General features: G+C 38.9%; 1 protein-coding gene across 8 annotated transcripts in view; it reads right to left on the bottom strand.

Moving 5' to 3' along the window:
- mctp1a (multiple C2 domains, transmembrane 1a) overlaps window positions 1-27,300 on the bottom strand; it is a 170,695-nt gene that overhangs the window by 93,891 nt on the left and 49,504 nt on the right. For all 8 annotated transcript variants that reach the window (XM_058775034.1, XM_058775032.1, XM_058775031.1 and 5 more), the window contains one exon: window positions 6,228-6,345. In XM_058775034.1, coding sequence (XP_058631017.1) covers window positions 6,228-6,345 — 118 coding nt within the window. The remainder of the gene's footprint in view (window positions 1-6,227; window positions 6,346-27,300) is intronic.

Below are 27,300 nucleotides of genomic sequence, written 5' to 3'. Positions count from 1 at the left end.
TGAGTTTTTTCCTCTCAAGGATTACTCAGGATTTCTCTCAAGGGAGCGTATGACTCAGACAGAGCAGAATCTCGAGTCTCGAGGGCAGGTGAGCTGCCGAGGTTTTCGCTCATTATTTTAGCGTGTGTGTCTATTTGGGTGAGTCAAAAAGAGAGAGAGACAGAGGGCGTATGAACAGACCTGCTGCACCATCCATCAGCCCCTAATGAGACCATTACTGCTCTAGCCTGTCCCTCTGCCAATCAAAAGCACTAATGCCCATCCACAGCAGGTCTGGAGTAATGGGCATGAATGTAGACTCATCCTCTGGTGAACTCAAGGCTCTGCTGTTGTCTGCTGAGATGCACATGAGTCAAATTGGCCAGAGAAGAAGACCTATTTAGCCCTGACTATTTTTGCTTGTTCACTCAGCAAATTGTATCTCTCAGATTTAAGAAATGTTTCATGCTAGCATAACAAAAAGGGGGCGCTAGAGATTCAAACTATGATTTAAACTACAAACATTCACTATGATTTTGCTTAAGATATAAAATTAAACGGACAGCTCATTCAAAAAACAACATTGTTTCATATTCATACAGGTTTTGAATGACACAAGGACAAGCAAATAATGACACAATTATCATTTTGGGGTGAATTATCCTTTTAAGTAACATAATGAATATCAAATTGATTTTAATATACATTTTAATTGGCCATTCAGTTTCCTAAAGTCATTAGGCTAATTTAGACTCAAGAATGTGTCAGACTTATTTACATCATTACAATTTCTGTATGGTATGAATTAAAATGGGAATATTATTTATTCTTGCTTTCAGTGACAAACTGTGAAAAATATACTTCAATTTGTATCTTTTTATTTATTTATTTCAAATTTGGGACAAGTAATCAAAACTGATGGTCAAAGAGATGGCCATCACATGCGTTCCTCGCTGGAAATCACGAGCTTCCTTAGATTGACTTTTTCCCCACAAGACAAAGACTGAGACTGAAATTCTTTAGGAGACCTTTTAACCTCTCTCTGGTCTTCACCGAACATGTCCCTATGTCCTACATAGAACTACACGGAGACTTTCTTTTTCATATGCACAAAAAATCATCCTAAATGGACATTTCTATGCATAACCTCATATTATGTATGTAACCCACACATTAGACTATCATATTTTAAGCACATATTATGTATGTCTTTTTAATAACTATTGAATGACTTTAAGGTTTATTCGTGTTTGGTATGTTTGGTATGAGTTTGACAATTCTAGCTTGAAACGTTTCTTCCAATTCTTTGTCAAATGTATCATATTCTGGTTATAGAAATCACATCCAAAAGTATACTTTGCAAGAGTGTGTAAAATTCGGACCATGTGACTGATAACATGCTGATTTATGATGGAAGGAACAACCCTAGCTAAGATAATAGCCCATCTAATTGGTCAAGACACCAGATGGGATGTGTCCAGAAGCCGAGTTTAAAAACTCAGGACACCATCAAATCTGCCCTTCTTTCTTATGCGCTCTTCTTAAAATCCAGCTTCTCTCAGCGTTTTGACGCTGCTCTTTGAGCGCCATTCCAGCGTGCTTCGGCCTGCATGCCAGCTGCTACTACAATGAGAAGAAAAACCACCTAGTCTCGTTACTCATTTTATTCTTTTACTTTAGTTTCTTTTCTTTCCGTTGAGTCTCATTGTGGCGAGGGGGGCGTGGTTCAGCGAGGTCTGCAGCGGGAGAGAGAGCTGGGAGACGAGCGGTGAGTAAGTGGGTCAAGTGCAAATGACGAACACCTGTGTCTCGTTCCAGTAAGTGGCGTGGGGAGACCGCATAAAAGACACCTGGGAACATCAGAGAGGGAGAGAGAGACCTACTGCTGACTGTGGGCTGCTGGCTGGGGATTGTGCGGGTGTGGAACCCACTATTGCTCAGGAGAGCAGAACTTTATACTGCGTATGGATTGTGTTATATTGAGTGCAGATAGCGCAACTTTTTGTTGAGAAGAAAAGCTAAATAAACCCCAGTGACAGCCCAGTCGACCTCGTCCTCTTCCTTCCTGCACACTGACTTTGACTTTGTTACACTGGTGCCGAAACCCGGGAAGGAAGCAGGAGGGACGCTGCCATCATGCAGACTCCAACAAGCACGCCGTTTGCGGACGTCATCTCATCTCTTGCGGTCCTCCACCAAGAACAACACCAGGCGCTGCTGGACATGCGGACGGACCAGGAGCACCGCTTCCAGGCTGTTTTCCGGGCGCAGCAGGAGGACCGCGAGACGTTCCGGAGCTGGATGAACCGGGAGGTTCGGGCAGAAACAACCGCACGGGCAACCCCACCCCTCACCTGCCACTGAACAAGATGGGGGCTCAGGATGACCCCGAAGCTTTCTTAGATCTCTTTGAGAAAACCGCGGAAGCTGGGGAGTGGCCTCGTGAGCAGTGGCCGGTTCGTCTGATACCACTGTTATCTGGGGAAGCGCAGGTGGCTGTGCAGCAACTGCCTGTGCCGAACCTCCTGGTCTTCGATGATCTGAAAAGAGCCATCCTCCAGCGGGTCGGCCGAAGCCCAGAGCAATATCGCCAGCGGTTCCGTTCGCTGGTCCTGGGCGAGAGCGGCCGGCCCTTTGTGATGGCACAACAGCTCCGGGACTCGTGCCGCAAATGGCTGCTGGCTGAGGGAAGCGACGTCAACCACATCATCGACCGGGTGGTACTGGAGCAGTTTGTCACTCATCTGCCAAGGAAGACTGCAGAGTGGGTCCAGTGCCACCGACCGACGTCGCTGGACTCAGCCATCCAGCTGGCGGAGGATCAGATGGTAGCGTGCCCCGGGGTCGGCGAACCCCTTCCAGCTGTCTCTCTCTCGTCACCTTTACTTTCTCCCTCTCTCTCTCCCTCTGTCACTCGACCTGTCCCCCTTCCTAGGTCCCGTCCTCCAGGTCTTCCTCGGGTCCCACCCCGAGGACAGGGTGGGACTGGCCAGGATTATGCCGCTGGTCTGAGAATCCCGCCCAGGGTGGATGTAACCAAACCTCTATCCATCAAAGCCTGATTCGGCCTGAGGCATTGGATACAAGCCGCATGGTTCAGGTATGGTGTGTGCACGGGGATGTGGTGAAATATCCTTTAATGTCCGCGGTGATCCAATTTAGGGGACAAAATCATAGTGTGGAGGTCGCAGTTAACCCGCACCTCCGACATCCGCTGATTCTGGGAACTAATTGGCCTGCTTTTAGTGAATTATTGGGATGTTTTTGTGCGGATGTCTCTAGGGGAAAAGGAAAGCAGGGAAGGGGCGCGATTGTACAGGTGGGAGAGGTTGAACCGGGACCACTGAGTACTGAACCAGAGGAACAGAGTGGGATCGAGAGGCTGATCCTCATGGAGCGCGATGACTTTCCTCTGGAACAGACTCGGGATGAGTCATTAAAACATGCTTTTGAACAGGTCCGTTATATCAACGGTCAACCTCTCCAGCCTGCTCGGCCGCTCTCCTATCCCTATTTTGCAATTGTAAAAGATTGGTTGTATCGAGTGACCCAAGACGCTCAGACAAAGGAAGATACAAAAAGGGGGCACAGTTGTTAGTGCCAAAAAGCCGTCGGGAAATGCTTTTCCAGGCGGCTCGTTGTAATCCCATGGCTGGACATTTAGGCCAAACGACAACACTAAATCGTCTCATGGCCCGTTTTTTTTGGCCGGGCATTCACGAGAACGTACGCAGGTGGTGCGCGTCTTGTCGCGAATGTCAGCTGGTAAAGCTCCGCAGCATTTCGGCCAAGAGTGTTGCGGACGCGCTGTTTCGCTTAATCTCCCGAGTGGGGATCCCGAAAGAGATCCTCACTGATCAAGGCACGGCGTTTATGTCACGTACGTTACGCGAACTATACGAATTATTGGGCATTAAATCGGTTCGCACCAGCGTTTATCACCCACAAACGGACGGACTGGTGGAACGATTTAACCACACGTTAAAAACCATGATTTGTAAGTTCGTTCACGAAGACGCCAGAAATTGGGATAAGTGGTTGGAACCCCTCTTGTTCGCTGTGCGGGAGGTCCCGCAAGCCTCCACGGGGTTTTCCCCCTTTGAGCTACTTTATGGTCCCGAGGGGTTCTTGATGTCCTAAGGGAAACTTGGGAGGACGGACCTTCTAAAAGTAAAAATGAAATTCAATATGTACTGGACCTGAGAACAAAACTCCACACTCTGGGGCGGCTATCTAGGGAGAATTTGTTACAGGCCCAGGACAGACACTATATAACAGGGGAACCAATTTGCGGAAATTTTCACAGGGAGATAAAGTGCTTGTATTGCTCCCAACTTCGAGTTCCAAATTACTTGCGAAGTGGCAAGGACCATTTGAGGTCACATGGCAAGTTGGAGATCTCGATTATGAGGTGGTACGAACAGATAGGGGTAGGGCACATCAAATCTATCACCTCAACCTCCTAAAAAAATGGAGCGAGGCAGAGTCAGTGATGCTGGTGACGGTGGTGAGTGGGGAAGATGATCTCGGGCCAGAAGTGAGCATCAAACCGCAATCTCTCGCTCTGGCCCCGGGAGGAGATCATCACTCACCCTCCCAGCTCACTGACGTGGCCAGGTTGCAAGCAGAATTTGCTGATGTGTTCTCGCCCCTACCTGGTCGAACGAATCTCATTCAGCATCATATCGAGACCGAGCCAGGCGTAGTAGTACGCAGTCGGCCGTATCGCTTACCTGAACACAAGAAAAAGGTGGTTCAGACGGAATTAGAGGCAATGCTCGAAATGGGAGTAATAGAAGAATCTAACAGTGATTGGGCGAGCCCGATAGTCTTAGTTCCTAAGACAGACGGTTCGGTCCGATTCTGTGTGGATTACCGCAAAGTGAATGCTGTGTCGAAATTCGACACGTATCCAATGCCGCGAGTCGACGAATTGCTTGATCGACTGGGCACAGCTCGTTTTTATTCGACACTGGATTTAACGAAAGGATATTGGCAGATCCCCTTATCGCCGGTATCTAAAGAAAAGACAGCCCTCACAACGCCGTTTGGATTACACCAATTCGTTACGCTTCCGTTCGGCTTGTTCGGGGCGCCGTCTACTTTTCAGCGACTCATGGACCGTATTCTCCGGCCCCATGCTGCATATGCCGCTGCTTACCTGGATGATATCATCATCTATAGTAATGACTGGCAGCGGCATATGGAGCATGTGAGGGCTGTCCTGAGAGCGCTGAGGGTGGCCGGTCTCACGGCCAACCCGAGGAAATGTGCGGTTGGGCGGGTGGAGGTCAGGTATCTGGGCTTCCACTTGGGTCACGGACAAGTGCGTCCCCAAATTAATAAGACTGCAGCCGTTGCAACTTGTCCAAGACCTAAGACCAAAAAGGAGGTGAGACAGTTCCTGGGGCTGGCGGGATACTATAGAAGGTTTGTGCCTAATTATTCGGACCTCACCAGCCCGCTGACTGATCTCACTAAAAAGGAAGCACCTGATCCGGTCCAGTGGACGGAGCTGTGTCAGCAGGCTTTTACCCAGGTAAAGGCGGCTCTGTGTGGCGGGCCGCTATTACACTCTCCTGACTTTTCTCTCCCCTTCTTGTTGCAGACTGACGCGTCAGACAGGGGGCTGGGTGCAGTCCTGTCCCAGGAGATAGAGGGGGAGGAGCGGTCGGTGCTGTACATTAGTCGCAAGCTCTCGAAGAGGGAGACTAAGTACAGCACCATAGAGAAGGAGTGTTTGGCCATCAGGTGGGCCGTCCTCACCCTCTGATATTATCTCCTGGGACGAGAATTCAATCTCTGTTCGGACCACGCCACTCTGCAGTGGCTCCACCGCATGAAGGATACCAACGTGCGGATCACTCGTTGGCATCTGGCTTTACAGCCTTTTAAGTTCCAGGTGGTCCACAGACCGGGTGTACAGATGGCTGTGGCCGACTTCCTCTCCAGGAAAGGGGGCTGCAGGCGGACGGCTCCCCGGCCTGAGTCGGGCAGTGGGGGTATATTAAGTGATTGATGGTTGTTCAGGTCTATGCAATAGCACATATTGCTGTAAACTTGGGATTTCACATTTCAACAATTAATGTTATACGGTACGTTCAGTGAATTGCCGGCCGACTCAGTGATCAGCCGCAAAACAGTGATTCTGTTCAAATTCCCTATAAAATCATAAATGATTCCCTTTGAGCTAAATTAAATTATTTACATATTAACCCCTACATAAATGTGGTAAAAAGGGCACATACCTCCCCTGTCCCTGATGGCCAGATTATTGCCCTTCTTCAACACGATGTCCAGCTGATACATTCCTGGTTTTGACCGGGGAGGAAGTTCTTCATTACTTGGCTCCACAATATTGATGCCCTACAGGAGGAGAGGAAACAGTGAGGTGATCAGACAGGCCTATGTACACACTGCATCAAGATCTCATGCACATACCTCAGGAAATCTATACCCAGTTTAATGCTTAATGTTATGAAGACTTAGAACATGAAGTGTTGGTACATCAGCTTCTCCCACCAATACAGTGCAGCTCAATAGAATAGAAATAGCTTTTCTTCAAGGCTCCCTCGCTTGACTGTAAGATACAGCAGCAAAGAGAAGAAAGGATGTTTGCATTTCACTCTGCCCTCACACTTACATAATCATTCTGCCTCTACCATCCCAAATCCAGACCTCACAACCTTGAGATGTTCAAAAGAGCCATAGTCCTCACTTGCCTTGCCTTCTGAGAATCTTCAGGCTAAAGTTCTGTGAAGGTCTGGAAATGTAAATTCTCTGCTATTGTTGTTATAATAAGACTATTTAACAGTTACTCTGCCTCTGAGCAGGGCATCAGACCTTGACAAAGTATCAAAGAGAAACATTAAATCATGATTAAACTGCAACAGATGATAGAATGCTAATTTCCTGAAGACTGTAGGGCTAACCATTAGCAGCTGTTTGATTTACACTGTTTTTCCCTTATTAAACATGGATCTAGTTTGTTACTCAACAAGAACTTCTTATTATCCAAAGCTCCTCAGTTTCCAGTATTAACCACTGAGACAGTCTGCCTCTATCCGTCTTCACTATACATACCCTGCACGATCAGAGGCATATGAAATCTGCACATTTATATTAAAACAACAATAACTCTGCAAATTCCCATTAAAGCGCTGTCACCAGTTTCTTGTAATAAGAAATATGCAGTGTATGCGGGGTGTATGCTAATAATGTTTACGTGACTCAAGGAGATGTTAGTGCACAGTAGTAAATTACTTTACTGCTTTATAACCTCATAGGACTTTGGGGACAGTTTGTGGTGACTTGGCAGTAATTCTTAAAGCATGTACACCCACACACACTTGCGCATCTAAACACCAATACACACACACATAAGAATTCACAATATGAAACACTAAATAAAACTGCTGATTAGCTACCGATATAGGCCTAATATAATGTACTGTTAGTATTTTTTTTGTACATACAATTAAATTAAATTAAATTACATTTAAAAATATAATAAAATAAAATAATAAAATAAAACATAAAATAATTAAAACATTTAATAATTAAAAAAATAAAATAATTGAAAAATGTAAATAAAATAAAATCTTAAATATTACTTTTGAAAAATGCAGTAGAGTCCAAAAGTCTGAATCCACAAAGAAAATTTAAGTTCATTAAATGAATGAATGTGTGAAAAATCCCCCCTGATATGACAAAGTTATGTAGGTCATTTTCCATCCAGGTAAAGTAATTAATTAGCCAATAAGCAGCAGGTTTGACTACTAAAAACTGTTCACAAACGTATCATAACAAAGGTAATCAAATGGGGAAAATGAGACAAAGCAAAATAGAAAGGGAGAGACACAATCCTATACCACATACTGCACTCGAATCAGTGCAGAAACAATCTACTCGTTGCCGAGAGGAATTTATTTTCTTTTTTTCTTTTTCTTTTTGCTTCATAAGAAAGAGTTCATCTTGAATAAAACAGCACCCTGACACTACTGTCACTTATCAAACACTGTTTATTATTCATTCTTAAAGAATGACAAGAAGTTTGGAAAGTAATTGTGCCCTCAGGTCCTTGTTATTGTTTTGTTTGAAAATTTCATTTCAGTTTCAATTTGCTCATTATGAGAAATTCTAGCGTCTAGCCATAGTTGGCTTCAGGAGCATTAGGGATATGATACAAACAGGGGTCATCATTAAAAGTTTGATGTAAGGAAGTTTCAATCAAATTTTTTGAGTCACACTCTATTATTATGCATTAGACAATGACAGAGACAACACTTTTTTAAATTACTTATGTAATGTTATAAAGTAGACATAACGGGGTGATATAGTAAACGAGTCATTTATTATCCACTGCAAACGGACATGACTGAATTTGTACATGAAAATGTGGACTTGCAAGTTTATGATTCACAGTCACATAATGTTATTATATTATTTCACTGAAACATTCAATTACATTATGGTCGGGGAATATAAAAATATAAAAACATAATTATAATAATATGAATATTTCAAAACAGCCTGATCTCCCCTGAGAATTAAAGGGGTCTTTTGATGCGATTTCAAGTTTTCCTTTCTCTTTGGAGTGTTACAAGCTGTTCATGCATAGACAAGATCCCTAAAGTTGCAAAGACTACAGTCTCAAACCCAAAGAGATATTCTTTATAAAAGTTAAGACTAAAACGGCTCATTCAAACACGCCCCCACATGTCTACGTCACGCTGTGGGAAGATTTGCATAACACGCCCAAATGTATACGCAATGAAAGAAGGCGTAACTTTTATTCTCGCTGTAGTATTGTTGTTGCCGATGCCATGTCATGGAGACGCTGTGTGTTTCGTTGTGAAAGCGAAAGTACTTTGTTTGGCCTTCCAAATGAGTACACAACTAGAAATCAGTGGTTAAGTTATATTTACAACACTGTTCCAGAGCAGTTCAACCCAAATATTCGAGTGTGTGCAGCGCATTTTACGGAGGACTATTTCCTGAACCTGGGAGAGTAGCCTACAATGTGAACACTATGAATGGCTGTGAACACTATAAAGTTGGGCAATTCCAACGTCGCAAGGACAGTCTGGTGCTGCTGACTCAGCCAGTAAGTACGTTTCAATATTTAAAGAATTTGCTACTGACTATTCAAATGTGAGTTTTGAGCTGTGTAGAGTAGTGCTTGTTTGGCGTTTCTACGATCACAAATGCAGACATGGTGTTATGATTACGCAGCGCAGACAGAATGAGTCATTATAATCAGTAATTATGTCCTCACTGAATGCAACAAATGCCTTGTTTATAGGGGGTTTTATTGTTTTAGTCTCGTCCCGCTGGGACCATAGACTGTAAAAAGGCCGGGACACGGCATCACAACATGGGAAGGGGCATAACATTTCTGTCACACGCTTGAGGTATTCGGCCAATCACAATGCACTGGATAGCTGGCCAATCAGAGCACACCTTGCTTCTCAGAATGATGAGCTTTGTAAAAATCGACTCACTTCAGAAAGGTGGAGCATAGAGGAGCAACAATAATGTACAGTATGTGGAAAATAATGTGTTTTCTGAACCTCGAACCACATAAACACATTGCATTACACCAAATACACAAAATAATATTCTTTTTAGCAACATCATATGACTCCTTTAAATATGCATGTTTCAGGATTGTGTAATCTCTTTTTTATTTTTTAAAATAACACAAATATGAAATAATATGTGCATTCCCTATTTATTGTCTCCATATAGTCCAGAATTTTAAATATACTTTATTAATTTCACATGATAACATTTTAAGTCATTTACAAAAGCATAAAGATGTTTTTTCCTGGTTTAAATGCAATTTTGAGTCCTAGATTATTTACTCCTTTGGTAGATGTGTTTAGCAGTTTAATGTAGGCACTGGCATACATTTCAGCTTACAACATTTAGTTCACTTATTCCTAAGGTCAGTCTTCATTATTAGCTGACACACCTGTGGGTTTCTGCTGAGTGCATCATTTAATAGAGACACACACTCATGAATGCAGTTTAACCTTTAGATGATACAGTTGTCCTTATAAGTCACACCAAACTCTATCCCTCTAAATGAAAAAACGTAATAAAATTATTCAGCTGCCTCAATCAACTTTCTGCCATAAATACATTAAAATGTGCTGCTACTGTTATACAACTACATTCTTTCCTTTTCTGAAATATATGAACATAATCCTATTTCCTAAATGCAAACATCAGGTGACACAGCTGTGTCCATTTGCAAGAGCTAATGAGCTTCTTTTTTCTTATTTTAGAGTAACCTGGCAAGACAATAATCCAAAATCAACTGAAACAATGTCTATGAAATCTATACAGGTGTGTTTAGGCAAAGCTGTCTGTACAGGCCAGAACAATCTCTAAAACCATACTGCATCACAATTTACTGATATTTATATTGCTAGACTATTGTTGCAGTTTGAGAGGCGGCAAATTGATTCCTCTTGGACCTATTGTTTGTTATGTGCACAAAACACATTACTCATAAAGTCAATATTGTCAAGAGCAGCTACAAAATAAACATTTACTAAATAGTATGATGATCCATAAAGGTAAACAAAAGCTCCTTCTCTTACCTTTCGCTTACGTCTCTCCAGGGTCAAAAAGCATTTAGCGGAACTGATCAGAGCTTTGCATAATAAGCGTCTCTCATGAATAAGTGATGACGGTGATGAAGTTTCAGCCTTTGGAGCTATACATACAGTAAAGAACTTATAATGACCAGGATGTAGGATATTCCACTCCACAGGTACATGGACATCATTTCACTGGACAGATGGCTCGGGTAAGAGAGAGGTCAGAAGTGTCATTACGGTATGATGGGAAAGTAAAAAGAAGATGTTTTTGAGAAATATACAATAGATTCTTTGATTTCTTAGATTTATCTTTATCTATTTGCTGTATGGTATTTAAAAAATGGATCATTATTTGTTTGTTGGTTTGGTTTTATTATTTATTTATTGTTTTTTGTTGTTTTGTCCCCAAGGTAATGACTATTTGTAACTCAAATAAATAAAATATTATTATTATTATTATTATTATGTAATATTATTATTAAAATATAAACTGATCTGATATTTTAACATTATTTCTCAGGCCTGACGTATTTAAAGAAATCTGAAAATCTTTTATTCTGCATTTCAGGGAATTTATTATTATTATTATTATTATTATTATTATGTACCAAAAATAATGACTATTGGTAGGTCAAACAGACTGTATTTATTTATTCATTTATTTATTTATTGGTTGGGGGTTGTTTTGTCTCAAAACGAACACCTCTTTGTTGATGTAATTTGCTTGTACCTGTCATTTCTTTACTTTCCTGTTAAAAAAATAATACAAAACCCTTAGAAATATTAAAACAATAAAACAAACAGCACTTAGATATTTTCAAGTCCTATTAGACATACTCCATCTATAAGAATGGAGTTGCCAACCCAACACATCCAAAGTGAGATCAAGTCATCATCCCTGCATGCCTGATCTCTGCTGTGTATATGAGACTGCCAGCTCAGTTTACAAAATGTCATTGTAATGGTTCTCTCACAACCATGCTTCAATGGTTAACTGGTAAAAGTTTAATAACATTGATGATTGATGTGAAATATGTGAAATCATGGTAGCTTCTTCACAGAGGTATTTTCCATTGCATGGCGGCGCATCTCAGTGTTATCTGGACACATACGGTGGGTTGTGTATAGGTGGAGCAGCATGAAATAATAGATGTGCTCTTATTTGGCTACGTAGGACAGATTTGTTTATTTCCACACACTGCAGGTGGCAAGAGATAAATTGCATTTGCATTGGTGTCTTTTTTTTTTAAAGGTTAGCCGAGAGTGGTTCAGATGTAGGTCATGCTAGTGGAGGTGTACAGAGACAGGAGGATAGTTCACCCAAAATGAACATTCTGTCATCATTTACTCAGTTATTTTGCCCCAAACCTGTATGATGTTATTTCCTCTATAGAACACAAAAGGAAAAGCATGCATTCAGTGAAAATGAGTGATGACCACAGCTGTCAAGTTCCAAAACAGATGTGCTATAGGCCTACTCCACAGTTTTCTGAAGCCATACGATAACTTTGTGTGAAAAGACTTTAAAATAAGCGGATATTCACTAACAATCTTCTCTTCATTCACTAAAGCTCTCAAATCTTATTAGCATTTGCATATTCAAATACCGTACGGCACATCAAGATTTGTCATGTCAGGATAGACAGCAATAAAGCTACTGATTCTTGTGTGTCCTGTAACAGATCATGGCAATGCAAATTTTACTATATACAAAACAGACAAAGCTATTCAATGACTTCACAGGACTTTTAATAAAGTGTTTGTCATTTCATGGCATTTTTATGGGGCTTTTTTTTTTACATTTTACTTAACAGGAACTGGTCATCATTCACGTTCATTCACGTGCATGGAAAAGAGCAGCATGAACATCCTATTAAATATCTCCTTATTTGTTCTACAGTAAAATGAATATCACATGAAAGTGACTGACTGAATGAATTTAAATTTTGGGGTTAACTATTCCTTTACTTTGTGAGAGTATTCACACATATACGATGGCATTTTAGTGCCACGTTAAACATTTTTTTTAAATCTAAGATTACGAGATTCAACTTGTAATATTTCGAGAATAAAGTCGAAATTACGAGAATAAAGTCGAAATATTACAAGAATAAAGTTGAAATACTACAAGAATAAAGTCGAAATGTTTCGAGAATAAAGTCGAAATACTACGAGAATAAAGTTGAAATACTACGAGAAAAAGTCGAAATGTTTTGAGAATAAAGTCAAAATGTTTCGAGAATTTAAATCATAGAAATTAAAGTTATAATATTTTGAGAGTATAGCCTATATTGAGAGTATAGCCTATATTGTTGTTTGTATTTCGCTATAAAACTGACAGATTTTGAAAACTGAGGTTTGGAATATCTCCCGGTGCACCCAATCCAGGCCATTGGCTTGTGCAAAAGGCTAGAATAGCGTATCTCAAAATATTATAACTATAATCTTTATTCTCAAAACATTTCAACTTTATTCTTAAAACATTTCGACTTTATTCTCGAAACATTTCAACTTTATTCTCGTAATATTTCGACTTTATTCTCGTAGTATTTCGACTTTATTCTCATAATATTTCGACTTTATTCTCGTAATTTTGTCTTTATTCTCGAAATATTACGACTTTAATCTCGTAATTTTAGATTTTTTTTAACGTGGCACTAAAACGCCGTCGTACACATTAAACTCACAATAATGCCTTTATATAACGTTCATGTTATAAAACATCCCTGGTTCATCAACTCTAAGAGCTGACAACTTTGCCACATTCTTCATTAATAAAATTACAAACCTCACTTGTAATTACAATTAAAATAATTAATTACAAACCTAAGACTTGCAAGAGTGGCTTCCAAGTCTTCATTACTTATATTGCTGGATCTGTCTGCTACTTTTGATACGGTCAACCACCAGATCCTCCTGTCAACCCTATTGAGAAAGGGCATCTCAGGAATCACACTCCAGTGGTTTGAGTCTTATCTCTCAGATAGGTCCTTCAAGGTATCTTGGAGAGGTGAGGTATCCAAGTCGCAACATCTAGCTACTGGGGTACCTCAGGGCTCAGTTCTTGGACCACTTCTCTTCTCTGTCTACATGGCATCACTAGGTTATGTCATTCAGAAACATGGCTTTTCATATTACTGCTATGCTGATGACACTCAACTCTACCTCTCATTCTATCCTGATGATCTGACAATAGCTACTCGCATCTCAGCATGTCTAACAGACATTTCTTGCTGGATGAAGGACCATCACCTTCAACTCAACCTAGCTAAGACAGAACTGCTTGTAGTTTCAGCAAACCCATCACTTCATCACAATTTCACCTTCCAGTTAGGCTCATCAACCATAACTCCTTCAAAAACAGGCAGAAACCTTGGAGTTGTGATTGATGATAAGCTGAATTTCTCAGACCACATTGCTAAAACTGCCCGGTCCTGCAGATTTGCTCTATACAATATTAGGAAGATCAGGCCCTTTCTTTCGGAACATGCAACACAACTCCTTGTTCAAGCTCTTGTTCTGTCCAGACTTGACTGTTGCTATGCTCTCTTAGCAAGTCTTCCAGCCAATTCCATCAAACCTCTACAATTAATCCAAAATGCTGCTGCAAGTTTAATCTTTAATGAGCCGAAAAGAACGCACGTCACACTTCTGTTCGTCAATTTGCACTGGCTACCAATAGCTGCTCGCATAAAATTCAAGGCATTAATGTTTGCCTATAAAACCACCTCTGGCTCTGCACCCCTTTACCTAAATTCAGTACTTCAGACCTATGTGCCCTCTAGAAGCTTGCGTTCTACAAGTGAACAACACATTATTGTGCCATTCCAAAGAGGCACAACATCACTTTCACTAACTTTTTCATTAACTGTTGCCACCTGGTGGAATGACCTGCCCAACTCAATCCAAGCGGCTGAATCCTTAGCCATCTTCAAGAAATGGCTAAAAACACATCTCTTTATTTGACCCTCTAACTCTAGCACTCTCTATTCTAATTCTATTTTATCTATCTGTCTTCTTTTTATTAAAAAAAAAAAAAACTCACACTTGACCCTCTATCAATTGCATATTTGTTCTCTAACTGCTAGCTTTTCTTGAAAAACTAACACTAGCTTTCTTTTTTCTATTCTATCTACTTGTTTCTTTAAAAACAAAAAAACATAAAACACTAGGTTTCTTTTTTCTATATTCTATCCACTTGCTTTCTTTAGAAAAAAAAACAAAAAACAACCTTGCTACGTGTATTGTGTTAGGTTAACCGAGACTTGTCATAGCACTTGCATGTTGTTGCTCTTTTGTCGGTTTTGATTGCTTCTATTGTCCTCATTTGTAAGTCGCTTTGGATAAAAGCGTCTGCTAAATGTAAATATAAAACAACAATACACTTTCCTTTTAGGAAACATTAAATAAAAGCACAACATATCCAAACTCTGGACATGATTGGACTGTCTCCATAATTCTGTTTGACTACCATGATTAATAAATGTGACTGAAATATAATTAACGTCTCTATTTGCGGTGTTGACAGGCTGCCATCAGGCTAAGGGCTTTGGATAACAACAAATGTGTCATGAGCCACTACAGTAATTTCAGTTGCAAACACTGACAGCTATGTTTTAAGAGAGAAAGAAATTAAAATGTCAATACTATGGTACTTTGATGTATGCCACAGTGATCAATTATTACCATATTCACAAAAACATATTTAGGCCGAAATTTAAAATGTATGTATTTGAAATTTGTGTGCCCATCCATTTGGAATACACAGTTTCAACATAAAACAGTCATGCTCCTGGAAGGCCAACATTTCAACACACTTGCCTGGACGTTTCTAGTATGTTTGACTTTGATTAGTTTGTTCAGGTGTGTTTAATTAGGATTGGAGCTAAACTCTGCAAGACAGTAGCCCTCGAGGAACTGGTTTTGACACCCTTGACATAAACAAACTAAAAAACTTAATGTGATGCATATTTGTTTCATGCTGGGTTGAAGGAAGAACAGGAATATGATGAAAATAACGTATCAAAAGTCTTTTAATAACCCACTTAAAGTAGGTACTCCAAGCAGGCAGACCAACAAAACACAACCTCTAACCTAGACATGACAGGACAACTGGGAACTTAAATACAAAGCAAATGAGGATAATAATCATAAACACCTGAGCAGATCAAATGAATCACCACAGCAACTGAATAGTGGCAGGAAAATCTAACATAGGAACATGGAATATGAACTAAAAGTCCATGAACTAACTGAACATATATACTGTATGTGACAATAATAAAACCAGTATGAAATTGAATGCGTTTAAAATACACAATAACTAGGTATATATTTATCATATTTTAACCATGTTCATTCTTTTTAACTGAATAATTGTTTTCACAATTAACAGATTTATGCTGATTAAGCTATTTGAATAAATGTACTGTATGAACTAGTTTAGATGCAAATAGTTAATAGTAAACTATGCCACGATTTTTTTGAGTGCAGAAATCTTAAATGTTCTTTACCTGTTTTATTTATTATTGAAAAGTTTTTTAATAGCTTATTTGTTTACGTTAAAACTGTGTAATCCAATTGAATGTAATTTTTAATCCAATTCAAACACATAAATCTTAAATTTGATGGTATTCACACAGTATATACCAAGGTATAATACTTCAAACAAATCTATAATATTATGGTACATGCCCAAAAACATTCTTTATGGTTAATGTTGTTTATTTCCTAAAGAAACAGACCTGCTATATAGAAACCCACAATAACACCAGTAACAGGGCAAATGAAGATGCAGTACTGCATATCAGAGCTTCACCTGAGTAATATCACCAAACACTGTGCTTAAAGGAAACTTGCCCCATTAAGCATGGGTTTCAAGTAATGCCTGGTTTTCTATTATAACTGACCCATGATCCTTTATATCTGCAGCTATTTTCCATACAAACAGCGTAGGTCACAGGGCCATCAATTGTCCATTCATCACTTTCCTAGCCTGAGCACAGTTTCCCAGGCTTTTTATATCTTTACAAAGACCTAAAATCAATTGAGGTTTATACCTACTGGCCATTAGTATTAAATGAATAGTACAACCTAAAGGCTACCATTAAAAATGACACGATCTGTCACCTCTTCTCTTATATTCAATCACATGCAGCAACCAGTTACGTTTTTCCAGACCATTCTGTGTAGGCATTTCATTATCATTAAAATGTAAAAGTACATTTCAAAAGTATTATTTCAGTTAATGTAGTATAGGTGAACAATCACAGTTCAGTGGTCAGTCGAGTCATAATCGAGTGTTTTACTCTAGTACTTTCACTGTAGAGGATTCCCTCAGCAGGATTACATCACCAAAGGTTAGTATACATAATGTATGTAGTTCTCCTGTCAAAAGACTGGTATTATTAAACATTCATGTGGAAAACAGAAAAACCCGTCCTAGAAAGCAAAGGAATAGTAAGGTGGAGTTATCACATAAACTCCATGAATAGGATTTAATCCAATCCATTTTCAACAAGAAACCTTTTCAGCTGTTTATTAAAGCACATGTGAATGTACACCTTTTAGAAACCATAATTGAAACCATTTTCAGCAGGAAGACAGAGGTTAGCTAAAAAGCAATAGCAAAATTTTCGAGAGAGTTCTGGGACCAAATAATTGTACCGAGTACAAAGTGACTCCAAGTGCTCCCTTGAATGCCTTGCAATCTTCTTTTCACTCTACAAGGATAGATAAAGTCTCAAAGCAATGCAATGTCTCCTCGGTTAATGGATTCTAAGAGCTGGTGAGACTTATCTGTCACTGATCATTTCAGCCTATCCGTCAGTGACCCGCAACACAGGACGTGATGCAGCTCTTAAAAATATCATTCATCACTATCTTAAGAAATCAACACGTTCTCACTCCCAACTCATCACATACTGACGCTTGGTCAGGACCCCTTGGCGCTGCTTTTTGCACAGGGGTATCCTTTTAGCATCACTTTTTGACATGCAGTGTCCTCCATTGTTTTCAGTTGTTTGTCTTAATTTAATGGTTTGCATGCATTTGTAAAAAATAGAAATAATTTTATATAAATTTATACTTTCATTGGAGCACCTAATGCCACCCCTACCCTAAACCAACCCACTTCTGTGCAATTTAAAACACGTAGCAGGCAAATAAAAGCAGTCGCTGACCACAAAAAAGCAGTATAAAAGCATTACAAACAAGTTGTTTTGCATTCCAAGTCTTCTGAAGCCATACGATATCTTTATGCGAAGAAGAGATTAAAACATAAGGTTTTAATCGCTGAAAATGATCCCGCTCCATTAATGTGCTCGCATATGGAGTCAATTTAATGCCGCATATATATGCAAAAGAAAATAAAGTTTTGCAAAAGAAAATGAAGTATTGCAAAAAGAAAATAAGTTTTGCAAATAAAAATAAAGAATTGCAAAATAGATAAATGAAACAGAGCAAAAGCAATGATTTTGCAATACATATTTTCCATGGCCATATCTACTAATTTATTTGCAGTGTAGCTTTTATTTTGCGTTTCAGTCAAGTTTGAGCTTGCGATACCGTTTTCCCTTTGCGCTTCACGTTTCTGCGCGTCTCACTTTGTGGCGCTGTTTTGACATGGGGGTGGAGTCAGGGGACGGGGGCGTGTCCAACAGGCCTGGGCATGCCTCCCTGGAAGTGACGTCATCGGCCCGAGACGCAGATCACAGCTGATCCAGGCACCGTCATTGAGCAGAGGCATGCGGGTGGATCGTTTCCTTTTATTCACTAGCTTTAAAACATGCATGCTTTCGTTTTATTAACAAATGTATATGTGTATTAGCAGCGTTTTCTCAAGTTAAAGAAGTTGTTAATATGAACATCTGCTGTTTATTTCTCTCAATGTGTGCACACTTTTATAGCATTAAAATGTGTATTGTTTCATCTGGTTAACTAAATGTGCATTAATAGTGCTTGTTTAAAATCTCTTAACCTGTGCACAGCGCTCTTTGTTTACATTAGTTCAGAGTTACTGCTAGTTTTAATGTAAAAGAATGCAATTAACTTCACAAACTATACATCATTAAAAAGGTCTAAGACTCAAGCTTCATATCCATCTCGACTTCGTTTTTCATTTACATAACTCCTGGCATAAATTAAGAAATGACTGGCACTGGAAGTTTAAAAAAAATATATTATTAAATTATTATATTAACACCACCACGGGGTAATTTTACCCATGACTGTTTTTCAAATAGGCTACATAATATATTTTCAATTAAAAATATCCAAGTCTTACAGTCATTGACTTTTACTAAAATTGTGTTATTTACAATCCCCTGTTTATTGTTAAAAAAATTGTTTAGATAAAACCAGAACAAAAATGGGGCATTTATACCTATAAGCGCCATTAGGACAAATTTACGCATAATTCCTGTCATCACGTACAAATGAAGATGTTTTATATGTTTATTCCTCTACTCATAAATGTTCAAACTTTGGATTAAATATTAATTTGTGTTTGCAATTTTTTATCGTTTATGGTTCGCTACTGTGTTGCTTATTTATTCCTGAAAAAAAAACTGAATTATGATGTAATGAATAAAACAATTTTTATGATTACCCCAAGTTTATTGGTGTTGTTCTCTTATTCAAATGATAAATTATATAACTAAACAAATTAATTAATTGTGCACTTGAATTTGTCATTGTACATCCTTTGCAATGTGGTGAATTAGTATTGCTTATAATAGTCTATTTAGGGTTTTTTAGTCATTTAAATAACATGGGTTATCTTGAAACATTTTATTAGCTATAATATTACAACACCCAAATATGTATTTATTTCCTCGTAATTCTCGTTGTCATTGCAGGCTGGTTTATATTCATCATTAAGAAAAGTGATTAGTGTAAACTGCTTAAAAATAGCTGTGAACTTAAAACAACAGGACAAAAACATAGCTGATGACTAAAAATAATAATTTTATGACTCTAGACATTGTGAAGACAGTGGCATAATACAGTGACATACTATGTTTTTAGCCATATCAAAACAGTAGTCATGGCATGGGTGAATTTGACCCGCTGGCGCTTTTAGGTATACAGCGACCTCTGGTGGTTGAAGTGTTAACCATAGGCTACGTACTGGACTGCATTGCGATGTAGACAACATTCGAATTAAGTTTATTATGAATAAATGTTACATAAAGTATAATAAAATAGAAAACATTTTTATCCATCCCACAAGTCTTGTAAGTCCATGTATTTTATTAGTATTGGTAATATTTTAAATTCGTTATGTATTTGATTTACTTTCCCTTCATTTCGATCTCTTAACGTTCAGGGCTGTATAATAATAATAATAATAATAATAATAGCCTAATATACACATATATTACATAAAAAGACACGATCAACGGACTGTGGGATGGATAAATATATTTGATCAGTCTGATAATCCCAGGTTGCTATGGTCACGCGGGTTTGTTCATGCATGATTAAACTCATGGCCACGACATACAGTATTATCACGTTCCCAGGACTTAATATCTCGTGGCCACGACAAAACTAAACCAAAAATACTTTTAAATCTTTTTTTAAACTTCCAGTGCCAGTCATTTCTTAATTTATGCCAGGAGTTATGTAAATGAAAAACGAAATCGAGATGGATATGAAGCTTGAGTCTTAGACCTTTTTAATGATGTATAGTTTGTGAAGTTAATTGCATTCTTTTACATTAAAACTAGCAGTAACTCTGAACTAATGTAAACAAAGAGCGCTGTGCACAGGTTAAGAGATTTTAAACAAGCACTATTAATGCACATTTAGTTAACCAGATGAAACAATAGGCCTACACATTTTAATGCTATAAAAGTGTGCACACATTGAGAGAAATAAACAGCAGATGTTCATATTAACAACTTCTTTAACTTGAGCAAACGCTGCTAATACACATATACATTTGTTAATAAAACGAAAGCATGCATGTTTTAAAGCTAGTGAATAAAAGGAAACGATCCACCGGCATGCCTCTGCTCAATGACGGTGCCTGGATCAGCTGTGATCTGCGTCTCGGGCCGATGACGTCACTTCCAGGGAGGCATGCCCAGGCCTGTTGGACACGCCCCCGTCCCCTGACTCCACCCCCATGTCAAAACAGCGCCACAAAGTGAGACGCGCAGAAACGTGAAGCGCAAAGGAAAAACGGTATGGCAAGCTCAAACTTGACTGAAACGCAAAATAAAAGCTGCATTGCAAATAAATTAGTAGATATGGCCATGGAAAATATGTAGTGCAAAATCATTGCTTTTGCTCTGTTTCATTTATCTATTTTGCAAGTCTTTATTTTTATTTGCAAAACTTATTTTCTTTTTGCAATACTTCATTTTCTTTTGCAATTCTTTATTTTTCTTTGCAAAACTTATTTTCTTTTGCATATATATGCGGCATTAAATTGACTCCATACTCGCATCTCATTCAAAAAGACAGCATGACACAATCGGTCACGAGACACACAAGAGCCAATAACATTTCGCAATCAAGGCTGACGTAAGGCTTCTTCTTTTTTTAATAAATTATGACTGTAGTTGTACCTGCCTGTTATATTTTGTGTTTTATTGACAAATGGTAGGTTTAGGGGCAGGGGAAAATGTATAAATAGTGTAATGTAAATAAAACTGTTGTGACTGTTTACATTGAAAAATCACACCCCAAAATATATGCAATAATGGCAATATTATTACCCAATATATAATTTAATCATGACAATAAAATTCCCAGTGCCTTTCGTGTCTGGATACTGACGCCAAGGGTTTCTTATTTAAAGCAACGGAGGTCCTTGCACATCCAAAAATGATGCTAAAGGGGTACCCTGTGCGTCAAAAAATGACACCAAAGGGTCTTGACCCAGCATCAATATGTGACAAGTTGGGAGTGAGAATGTGTTGAAGGAATACAAGTATGGTTTTCTGTTGTGCCCAGTAACGATGACTTAAAGAGTCACATGCCAGGGCAAAATACTACACCTAACTCACGCTCAAACCACAGGGTTCACTCAAAGCCTTTGAAAGCATATTAGTGGGTTGGAAATTACATAAAACACTTAAGTGGGTTAAACCACATTTTTTAAAGATTTATAGCTATAAAGTATAGAGTATAACCAGTACACAATAATCTAAAAACTACTTTTAACCCCAAAAGTTTAGCTTTTGGTAAAATAACAGAATGAAAAGTTTTGAATATGGCACAAGAGTGGCGTTTAAATGTTGTTCAAGCATTTTGATGATCAAATTTGCTAGAGTGCTGTTTCCATATGAGAAAGTGTATCATATGCTCATAAAGTATTGTATATTTCTTGGGCAATAAAGTTGAGCAATTGAAAAGTTTCTATGGTAAAAAAAAAAATGCATCAGATAAGCAAAGGCTTGCTGAGAAAGCCTCTGTAGATCAATCTAAACTTTGCTGAAATCAGACAGCTTTCAGAACTCTTCCAATACATCCTAGTTTATAAACTACATTATTCACATTTATGGTTTCATTTTGAAGCTTTGCTCTCCATCACACTGAAAGCCATTGTTATTTGTTTCGCTCTTTTACAGCACAGGGAAAGGAGTCATTTATCATTTGCAGGATAACTACGTCCACACACACACAAATGCATACTTGTGCTGCACACACACTTTTTTTGTGATCATCCACTGAATGATCCATTCATTTAGCAGCAGGTCTTTTCATCCAGTCACAGGCACTGAAATCACATCTGCTTATTGGCAGTAAGTAAACCAATAATAGACTGCAACAAAGCCAGTACTGTGCATTGCACTATATGTTCAGCTAAAAAAGTGAAATGTGTTAGTCAAGAACAAAAAAGCAACAAAGAGCATATGCAAGAATAATAGCTGTGCTAACCACTGAAAAATAAAAAAGGTACATTTAAGGTACATCTCTTAAGGTACAAAAGTTATGTACCACAAACACATTTTTAACATAAAGTAACATTTTGAAGAAATGCACATGCTGGATACTATCATGTTAAGGATTGCACGAAAGGTGCACTAATGATGAAAGTATGTGAAATTTTTAGGACAAACTGGAGCTCAAACTAGTAAATACAGAAGAATGCATACAATGAATGAAAACATTATTTTCAACTGTAATTATTTGTATATCACTATACCATCAATATTTATAAATCAGAAGTGAAATCTACAATAGCATACCAAGGCAGAAGGTGAGCCAAATGAGATATATTGTGACCTGCTATTATCTCATTATTTGATCCACTGAACATATTTCTAATTCTCTTAGATGTGCCCACAATATGCTGGTGCATTTTAGCATATGCTAATTCCTAAAACCTAAAACTTTTAACCTATGTTTTCCAATTACTCCAAAACTACTTATTCTGGAGCTAATAATGTCTAAATAAAATGTATGCCGCTTTGCTTTATTGGTGTAACGGAGCCAATGAGACATGAGACGTGCGGATCCATGTGCAAAGCTTTTATTAAACAGTGACGTGGTCAAAAACACAGGCAGGGTCAAACTACGGCAAACAGGTATGGCATGGGCAAGACACAGAGTAATCCTAGGGCATGCGTGGGTCGTAGATCGGCGAACAATATCCAAAGGGTTAAGACAAGAGGGGTGATCCAATATACACAGGCAGGAGTCAGGGAACAGGAAAACAAGGCAACACGAGAAGACAAGACTAACATGAAATGGAGACTAGACTCAGTAAAGCAGCTATCACTAGGTGAACGATGAATGCAGAACAATACTTGAGTTTAAACAGAAACACAGAATGGCTCGGTAAGGCTGCTAACACTTGAAGAGAGCTATACACAGATCAATACTTCAGCAAACTGCGAACGGAAGTCCATGGTTTATATAGCGTGTGTGATTGTGCGATAGTTCTCAGGTGTTAGCGTGTGATCAGTGCAATCAGCTGTGTGTGTCGTCAGTGCAATGGATGATGGGAAATGCAGTCCAGTGTGATGTATGGTGTGAGAGTCAATGTGGTGAGCGAGTGACCTCTGGTGGTGAGTGAACGGAAGTTCATAGACCAGATTCGTGACAATTGGAGTAAAGCAAAAAGGAATTTTCTAAATTCTTTCACACAGGCCTACATATGCAAATTTTGAAAACAAGACATTTTAAAGATTAGAAATATTTTTTTAAAAACTGCTCTTGGCTGGATAACTTGTAGCTTTAATAAGTCATGCAAAATTAAATCAGTATGAAAGTTAGGCAAGAAAATGATTTCTGACCTGCTTTTGCCACTGTAACATAATATATGCAAAATAGCAAATTAAAGAGTATCTAATAATAATATTGTAAAATTTGAATTAGTTTTTTGCATATTTTCTCAAATCATCCCATGTGCTGAACTGGACTCCTCCACAGCCCATTGACTTTTGAGCCTGCAGTTAAGCTCATGAACATTCTCAATATAATGAAAGAGGTGGTCCAATTCTTTACCTGCAGTGGGATGTTATATTATAGCCACTTTCATATTAATTTAATTACCATTGCATTAAAATGGGTAAACAAAAATGCAATCAAGATTAAAAATTAAATCTTGGGCTACTGACAAAACATTCAGGACTAATAGCCTTAATAGTCAGATCTTAGTCATACCCCTAATGTATTATGATTATAATGTATGTCAATTATACACTGATCAGCCATATTAAAACCACCTGCCTAATGTAGGGCCCCCTCATAATGCCAAAACGGCTCTGATGAGTTAAGGCATGGACTCCACAAGACCTCTGAACATGGCACCAAGACATTAGCTGCAAGTCCCGTAACCTGCAAGGTAAGGCCTCAAGGGATCAGGTTTGTTGGTCTATTACATCCCATAGATGCTCAATTGAGATCTGGGAAATTTGGTGGCCAAGTCAACACCTTGTCTTTGTCATGTTCCTCAAATCATTCCTGAACAAGGTGCATTATTCTGCTGAAAGAGATCGCTGCCATCAGGAAACACCATTTACATGAAGGGGTGCGCATGGTCTGCAACAATATTTAGTTAGGTGGTACATGTGAAAGTATAATCCACATTAATGCCAGGGCCCAAGGTTTCCAACAGAACATGGCCCAAAAGCAGAGGTCTCCATCCCTGCTCCTAGAGACCTACCTTTCTGCAGCCTTCACTTCCAACCCTGCTCCAACACTCCAATTATCAAGTAACCCTGAAGACCTTGATTAGCTGACATAGGTGTGTTTCATTGGGGCTGAAGCTGAACTCTGGACGGTAGCTCTCCAGGAGCAGGGCTGGAGACCTCTGGCCTAGTGCATATCACTGCCTCTGCTGGCTTGCCTTTTTGCCTTCCATTAAGTTTTTTAGCAATTTAAGCTAAAGCAGCTATTCTGTGTGACTGGACCAGATGGGCTAGCCTTCGCTCATCAAGTGCATCACTGAGCCTTGGGCACCCATGACCCTGGCACTGGTTCAGTGGCTGTCCTTCCTTGCACCACTTTTGGCAGGTACAAAACACTGCATACCAGGAACACCCACAAGACTTGCCATTTTGGAGACGCTCTGTCAAAGTCACTCAGATCTTTTCGCTTTCCCATTTTCCCTGCTTCCAACAAATGAAATTCAAGAACTGACTGTTTACTTGCTTTCTAATATATCCTTCCCTTGACAGGTGCCATTGTAACTATATAATCAATGTTATTCACTTCACCTGATTTTAGTACTGCGGCAGATCAGTGTGTGCTTGTTAAATATTATGACCAAAAAACATCCTTGACTGGATATCTACCCAAGCAACTTCACTTAAATTCAGGCACTGGCATATGCTGCAAAACAATGTCATATAGCCTACTGTATATAGAGTATAATACATCAAATGCCACAAAAAACCAGGCTGGAGATGCTAAAAGAAAATGTGTCAAAGCTCCAGTACTCTGTGAGGATGTCTTTGTGTAATTATCTAGAACATATGGGAATGTTTCATGCAACACTGGAGCGAGATCCAGTCCAACGCCTACCCAGGATTCTGAGCTACGGGAAGCTCTAATCCACCCTCAGCCCACTCAGCCTTAACCCATCAGGGCCGGTGAGCTTGTTCCATCAGCTGCTATTTCTGTCATACCCATGCAAGCAGAGACAGGTTGGGCTGAAGCAGAGGCACTGTAGGGTTTTATAAAGTCCGTACACCATAAACGAATCCACAGGGCCCTTTATCATGCTGCTTATGTAACACGTCTCTGTTTGCCAACAGAGAAGTGCTACAATTACAGAGCGGATAATCAGAGTGGCACCCAGCGTGGTGGTGGACGAAAGATATTTCACGCTAATGATGTTAAGTGATAAATGGACAGTAGATTCTGAAATTAACCCACAGAAAATGTCTCATGGAAATTGAGTAAGTCAGATTCAGTCAAGTAGTTTGATGACATGACTGATATTAAACCCACATGCACTTGAGAACAATATTGTTCTCATAAATGTGTGGGGCTAAAAAGCCATATCATCTGATGACTAAAAGACAACACGTAACTTACTATCACATTTGTTTTACCTTTTCCTGATCCCTGTGGCAAAAAAAGGAAATGTTTTTGTGATAAAATCTGAGTCATGCTCTGAATGAATCTGTGTGAACGTTGTTTTCTCTCAAAAGACCTGAAGGTTTGGTTCTGATGAGTCATGATCTCTCCTCTTGATAATAATCTCACTACCTTTACCATTCTGACTACAAACACAACAGAAATGTCTCCTGACTGTCAGTTAGACAACAACAATTGATAAATAACATTGACTTTCTGAGGGCAGATTCATGTTTTGAATCAAGCCTCTGATCTTAAGGCTGGAAAACACTAGACAACTTTTGTCTGAATTTCTCACCCAGTTTGAAGTCTGCAGAATAAAGCATTATACTGGAAGTCAGAGGCAGTTTGCAGATATTGATCAGAGTTGACAGATTTCACACACGCACAAAAAAATCCACAAATAATGCAGTTTTGACTCAGAAACTGAAATAAGCTCAGATCAGTGAGGCATATAGTTCCAAAACAAGTTGACAAAAACACTGAATCCAAGATGTAACATTTATAAAAGCCAGTCATTTTTGAATGGGAACACCAAATTAGGTAAAGGATTTTCAGAGAATAACTCTTTTGAAAGTTGTGCAGTGTCTTGTAGCTTTCATCAGCAGAATCTACTATTAAGACTATTAGGATACAGTACAAGTACTGTCCAAAACAGAGATCCTCTGACAGGGATATGACCCAATTCAATCTATAATTGCAAAGGAAGGCAAATATTAAGCAAATTATATAGCATAAAAAGTGTATTCACACAAGTTATTACATAAATGTATTTACATAGAAATTTAAATGACAAGAAATTGTGTTTCACAGAGGCAGCACATCTGCAGCATGCAATTTACTATGAGACTTGGAGAAAAAGTAAGAAATTAAATTCTTAAATCTTTAACAAATAATCGTTCTTTTATATTTCCGTCAGTTTCCAACCTTGTATGATTTTAATGGTTGTATTAAAGAAGTTCATGTAACTGGTTGAAACCAAAGAAACACACTTGACCCTTTGGAGCCAGATGCTAATATGGGCAGTGAATGGATGGGACAGATCTGCTAATGAGGTTGAGGATAGAGTTAGAACTTCACTAACGACCCTGGACAGAAATATGTCACGAAGACATTCTGTGACTAATTAACTGTGGAAAAAAATTATCACTCAGATCTAGCTCCATTC

This window comes from Onychostoma macrolepis, chromosome 05 (assembly GCF_012432095.1).
Source record: "Onychostoma macrolepis isolate SWU-2019 chromosome 05, ASM1243209v1, whole genome shotgun sequence".
Lineage (NCBI taxonomy): Eukaryota > Metazoa > Chordata > Actinopteri > Cypriniformes > Cyprinidae > Onychostoma > Onychostoma macrolepis.
Note: the sequence above shows the minus strand (reverse complement) of the source record. Positions and strands in the feature narration are given on the sequence as shown.